Source organism: Piliocolobus tephrosceles, chromosome 4 (assembly GCF_002776525.5).
Source record: "Piliocolobus tephrosceles isolate RC106 chromosome 4, ASM277652v3, whole genome shotgun sequence".
Lineage (NCBI taxonomy): Eukaryota > Metazoa > Chordata > Mammalia > Primates > Cercopithecidae > Piliocolobus > Piliocolobus tephrosceles.
The window spans coordinates 149,702,741-149,709,484 of NC_045437.1; the positions used below are offsets into that span (position 1 = coordinate 149,702,741).

At 37.2% G+C, this 6,744-nt stretch overlaps 1 protein-coding gene across 1 annotated transcript in view; it reads right to left on the reverse strand.

Annotated features, from left to right (window-relative positions):
- Nucleotides 1-6,062: 6,062 nt before the first annotated feature.
- Nucleotides 6,063-6,744, reverse strand: part of LOC111526957 (protocadherin beta-2-like) — a 2,836-nt gene continuing 2,154 nt past the window's right edge. Inside the window, 1 exon segment of the mRNA XM_023193030.2 lies at nt 6,063-6,744. This exon segment is cut by the window's right edge and continues 10 nt beyond it. Coding sequence (XP_023048798.2) covers nt 6,349-6,744 — 396 coding nt within the window. The 3' untranslated portion in view covers nt 6,063-6,348.

Sequence of the window (6,744 nt, forward strand, 5' to 3'; positions counted from 1 at the left end):
TTCCAGAAACTTCTCACATTGAAAACTCTAGAACTAAATCCCAGTGGTGTTGATACTCCCAAAATGCTCAGGAAGAGGCCTTCTTTTGAGCAGCAGTACACTGAAGTTTCCCAATTGACCCTCCACATCTGAGTAGCACAGGAACAGAGAGAATTGAAAGAGAAAGAAGCCTGAGTCAAATCAGTGATCAAGAAAATGGAAATCCTTTTATGGGTGGTTAAAGGAATGGAAGAGAAGACTAGGGTAAGTCCTAGACCAGGTGTAGGACGATCATGGCAAATAAAGGTGGCTTCCAGTTGTCCTTAATAACAGCACCAGCTTGTGCCTGGTTGTGGTTGTCTTTTAGGAGCCTACATGTGCTTCACATACTCTGTACTTCCAGGTTGTGGGCCTACATGCTAACATCCAGGGCTCTGAGGCCTTGAATCACCAATAAAATAGTCATGAGTTCTAGCCCAAGTCATCATCTGTGTTACCACTTTTTTCTACCTGGACAGCTCAGTACATAATATAGAATTGTTTTGTAATAAATTTTCTTTATTATCTAGCTATTACAGTTGTGTGTCATCCAGGATCTCCACATCTTGATGCTCAACTCCAGAAAGCCCCAGACACATTTAGAACTCAAACTCTTCAAGAATCTCAAAATCCAGGGACATCAAAGCACACAGGTTCCATTGTCCATGCTGATGGATACCGAGAGGGCTGAGGAATATGTCCTTGGGCAGCTGTGGGAAAGTGACTTAGGTATTAGTCCCTAGATAGTCTCTGTTTTTGGCAGTGATACTATCAGCATCCTGAGTAGGACTTTTTATTTTTTAACTAATAAGGTATATGAGGTTTGGGTCAAGGAATTGTTGACAGTGTTGAAGAACAGTATGATTATGTTGTGCTGTATTTCTGCATGTTAGACTCCACCCTAGTAAGAGATGGTACAGAGCCCTGACTTCTCTGTTACAAAAATAATTTTATTTTTTGAGATAGAGTCTGGCTGTATCACCCAGGCTAGAGCATGATCGTGGCTTGCTGCAGCCTCAACTTCCTGGGCTCAAGGATCCTCCCACCTCAGCCTCTTCAGTACCTAGGAACTCAAGTGCATGCCACCACACCCAGCCAATTTTTAAAACTTTTTGTAGAGACAGAGTCTCACTATGTCTCGGAGGCTGTTGTTGAACTCCTGAGTTCAAGCAATCCTCCTGTCTAGGCCTCCCTAAGTGCTGGGATTAAAGGCATGAGCCACTGTTCCCACACCCAGAACACTAATTTTTGACAAATGGTTTCATGAGGAGATTGCCTCGGAAGGAGCAAGCCCATTTTGCATTATCACCAGAGTCCCAAGCTATTTTCTTAAAAAAAAAAGAAAAAAATAGCAACCACTGATCAGTGGAATCTTGGATTATGTTATTATTTTTCTGAGCATTACCATGAATGCTGTAACTTGAATCAAGACCATGATGTTTTCCATATAGTCCCCATGTGTTAATTGTTTCAGCTACAGTTCAGTTTTCCCAAAAATCAACCTGTTTACTCTGAAGATTGAAACATTTTAAATTTCTCCATTAGCTTCCATGTCTATAGCCTTAGCAGAAACCATGACAACCAAGAAGCAATGACATTCCCTGAGATTTTTGCCTCATTGAGTAAATACAGAACAATACCACCTAAAAGAGCGTGGATCCCATCTCAAATATATTTTTAGTGCTTGGTCCAGAACTTTTACCTGGGTGTGGCAAAGTTGAGCTAAGCTTTTAAATGAAGGCTTGGGTTTGCAGAGGCCAGGGTGAAACCACCTTGAGACCCCTCCTCTTCCTCCCTTCCCCAAGATTGTCAAAACAAGTGCTACTGTGAAAGAAGCTTCCAATAAGAGATAAGTTCTCGATAAAATATCACCAAGCAAATGAAGATTAACACCACAAAAAACAGACTCAACAAATAAAAGAGTTGTTTTATCTACTATAAGAAATAGAAATTTGAAACAATATGGAAAGAACTTAAAAGACTCAACAAACAAGGAAATAGCAATTGTGAAACAAGAGCAAATAGTTGTGAAAACTTGCCAAATGAAAGTTTTTAAAAGAAAATTGTAATTTCTCAAAGAAAAAAATGTAGTACGTTATGTGAATCTCAGGTTGGGGCCTACCATATATATCAGAACAGCAAGAATAAATGAAAAAAACCTAAAAGATAGTAAAGAAGTTTACGGATAAAAGAACGAGAAGTAGACTGACATTGTACTTTTCATCAATGTGTTGAATACCTAGAGAATAGAAGGAAAAAAAGCTTAAAATTTTGGATCTATGATCAAGCAAACTATTGATTAACCATATGCATATTTGACATTAAAAATAATTCATAATTAGGACTAACAGATTTCTGGCTTAAAAAAATCTAACAATTACTTTAAGAAGCAAAAGATGTTTCCAGAATAAAGTAGGGGATATAGAGAAAAGCTGTTATTTTTTTTTAAACAGAGTCTTCCTTTGTAAGGAAGTAGAATTTATTCATCAAAGAAGATTTATGAAAAGTATGGTGGTATAGCAAGTGGCCTCACTAGTTTTAATGATTGATATTTGAATATAGCTTAGTCTTAAAACAACCCCACATAAAAATTTAAAATTCATTTGTATCCCTTTGATTTTCAGTGTTAAAAACTAGATTGTGAATGTCAAGGAAATATATATATATATATATATTTTTTGAGACGGAGTCTCGCTCTGTCGCCCAGGCTGGAGTGCAGTGCAGTGGCCGGATCTCAGCTCACTGCAAGCTCCGCCTCCCGGGTTTACGCCATTCTCCCGCCTCAGCCTCCGGAGTAGCTGGGACTACAGGCGCCCGCCACCTCGCCCAGCTAGTTTTTTGTATTTTTTAGTAGAGACGGGGTTTCACAGTGTTAGCCAGGATGGTTTCGATCTCCTGACCTCGTGATCCGCCCGTCTCGGCCTCCCAAAGTGCTGGGATTACAGGCTTGAGCCACCGCGCCCGGCCCAAGGAAATATTTAAGTTATTTCCGAACTAATGTATCTGTAGAGAGAAGAAGGGAGTATGCACATGATCGAGAATTATGTTTTGAAAATAAATGAATGATTGACTACTTAAAAAAATTGAAGCCTTTGGGATCTTGAAAATTTTATTTAATCTTCATGTCATTAAGACTAATCCAAGTTCAATAGAAGTACCAATTAGAGGTCAGAGAATTTAAATACCAATTTCAGAAAGTTTATTTGATGTAAAAAAAGTCTTACATTTAATTTCTTCTTTTTTCCTGAAATCAAAGATATGAATAAGCTCAATTTAGAACCAACTTGGAGATTAATACATAATTTTACAGTTCTCCAAGCTTCCACAAGTCTCAAAATGCAAAGGGAGACATTAAATAAAAAATTTGCTCTATAGGGAATTATTCTTTATACTCCATCCCTTTCTGAATATAGATAGTTCTTTTAAAATTCAATGTGTAGATCAGGTCCAAATAAACAAGTCTGTAATTCCTTAGAACATTATTTTATTTACCAAATAACTTAAAATGTATTTATTTAACAAATATAAACTGAGCATCTCCTATGAATGAGGCATTGTGCTATTTGCTGGAAATACCACTATTAATAAACCAGAAACAGACGCTACCTTCAAGTTGCTTAGAGTCTACTAAGGTCATTTTACATATTCTAGAATGAGGAAAGGGAGTAAAATTTTTCTTTCTCTTACTTTTTGACAATTGGAATACTGGTGAGATCAATTTGTAAATATTTTACGATAATGAATTAGCCTGCCTAGAAGAAAAATTACTAGAAAATTATTAATAATATATAAAGTCATCCCTTTTACCTTGTGCCAGGCTTTTAGTTTCTGGAATTCCCAAACGTGGCAACATTAGTTAGAACTGTACATGTGGTACTCTCTCTATATTTAATGAAATATCCAGATGAATACATTTTTGGAAGTTGTCTTCAAATAAAAGGGTAAAACGTTTCTAACTGCCCTGAAAGAGAAGCAGGTTTGAACCAAGAGTAAGATGTGATTGCTTCCCATCTTCAAATTTAGTCTAGATTATCTTTTCTGGCTTTGCTAAATTCTATTCATTTTCTCAACAATGTATAAGTCCAGTACATCTAAAAACTAAATTACTAATGGTATCTGTTCTTCTATCTTCAGTGTCTAAATGACTCAGCATATTGCCTTTTGAACTTTAGTCTCTGATCATTTACCATATTAGTCCCCAAACGAACTGCCCTCTATATTTTCCACAGTTGAATACTTCCCTGGCTCTGATACCACCTGGGACTAAGGTAATCAAAGAGAGATAAATCTTGATAAGAATTCTATGCCTCTTCCTGATATTCATGGAAAATCAGCTACATATGCAAAGAAGAAAAATATCTGACCAAAACAGCCAGATTCTACTTAAAGTGAAAGGAAATATTATATTAATTTTCCTCTAACTATTAAAGATTTACACATTTGGCTGTGCATGGTGGTTCATACCTGTAATCCTAGCACTTTGGGAAGTGGAGGCAGGAGGATCCCTTGAGCACAGGAGTTCCAGACCAACCTGGGCAACATGGAGAAACCCCATTTCTACAAATAAATTTTTTGTTGTTGTTAAATAGCTGGGTGTGGTGGTACACACCTGTCGTCCCAGCTACTCTGGAGGCTAAAGTGGTCAGATCCCTTGAGCCCAGGAGACTGAGACTGCAGTGAGCCATGATTGTACCACTGCATTCCAGCCTGGGCAACAGAGCAAGACCCTATCTCAAAAGATTTTTTAAAAAAGAGTTTATGCATTTGATGCTCAGTTACATAAAATGACACCACTTAAATGTGATAATAACTACACTTTAACATATGTTTGAAAGCATGTCAATCTTAAACTCTTGCTTTTTGGGGAATTTTTTAAATCTTTGAGAAATTCTCTTTTCTCTAGTCATGAGTATTTAATTCCTAGGAAGATATATAGATGTTCTGTGGATGAGGAAATGCTTATAAGAAGAAAATTAATTTTTTCCTAATACAATTCCCTAATTAGGAGCTAAATATTTTGTTGCTTAAAATAAGTTTTTTGATTTTACTCAAGATAACCATAAGATTCAATGTTTTGGTTGCTTCCAGATTTTATTCTTTGTTGTAGCTAATCTAGAGTTTCACAACGATATTGCCTTCTCCTTTTTAGAACTTTCTATTCTTGTACATCTTCTTTTAATTACATTGTAGGAGGCAGGGTGCTGATATGGATGGACAGTTCCTATCCCAGAAAGATCATATATAATCTTAAATCATATCAGGTTAAAATCTGAAGGAGGGAACCAAGACAGGAAAAAAAGAAAGTATCTTTCTCCTATATCACCATACAAGTGGCAAGTAGGTATTAATTATAAAGTAGGACTGGATAGGATATCACTTTTACCATGAAGCATTTAGATATCATATACCCATGTATTTTCTTGAAATTAAAAATTGGCTCTCAGATTGATAACACATCTCAGAATTTATGAAACAAATAATTGTCATTCCACCAGATGTCTTACTAAACAATGTTTTTGTGTCAAATGGAAAAGAACAGTCAGTTTTTAAAATGGCATAGGTTTAATTTTTTTCCTCAGTCATCATGAACACACTTTAGACAAACTTCAAAGGGTAATTATCCATATTAGTCTATATTTGTGTCCATATTTTGGCCAATATAAGCACATAAAATATTGAAATATTAATTGCAAATGTCAACACAGAAAATGAACTAAATTACTTTCATTTGAGTACTACATCCCTAAAAAGATGATATATTACTATAAATTAAAGAAAACACATTCTTGTCTATTCTCAAAACTTCGTTAACCATAGACAAAGCTGCTTTGGGCATATTATACAACACATTATGTGAATATATTCAACAAGGGAAATTATAAAATTGGTGGTTTGGAACTCTCTCTACATTGCTTTATAATATAAAAATTGAAAGGAGTTATTTTAATAAGCTATTTGAAACCACTATTAAAAGATAATGAATTCCTTTTTGCTCCCCATTAGAAAAAAGAAGGCGAATTAAGACTGCGTTGGCAAGCTAGGATGAAAGGAGAGTATGCATGGATTAACTACAGAAAAAGTAGAATCAATATATAAACAAAATGTTCTATCGACTAAGGATTCTTGATTGAAATACAAAACATTCAGAGCCAAACAACTATTTTCCAGTTCTGTTAATGAAACCTAAGCCATCCCCAGATTTGAAATTTTGCTCTACTCTTGCTACTTGCCTTGAACCACACCAAAAGAGAATTCTCCAATAGGTAAAGCAGTAAAAAAGGACTTTCCACAGATTAACTGAGACGAAGCTCAGTAGATCCTTACTAACACTTAACTGAATTCAAAGCTCTTCCTGAAACTGGGATTTGTCTCACTAACCCTCTCTGCACCCTGAGCAACGAAATTGGGGATAATTGGCTTCAGGAACTTGAACTCTTTTGTTCCGGAGCCTCCAGTCAGACACACCTCGTACTGGTAGCTCTGGGACAGGGTCTCGGTGCCGCTCACGTCCACCAGATGCCCTGGAAAGAGGCCCTCGGGCACTGAGCAGCGACCCACTGAGGCCGCCCTGCTCCTCCTGCACAGCCGCACCGCCACAAACAGGAGCACCGACAAGAGGAACAGCGACGACACCGAGGCCAACGCCACCACCAGGTAGACGGTGAGAGAGTCGGCCTGGGCCTGGGCCGGGGCCGCCTCCGGGAGAGGTAGGTAGGGCTGGGAGAA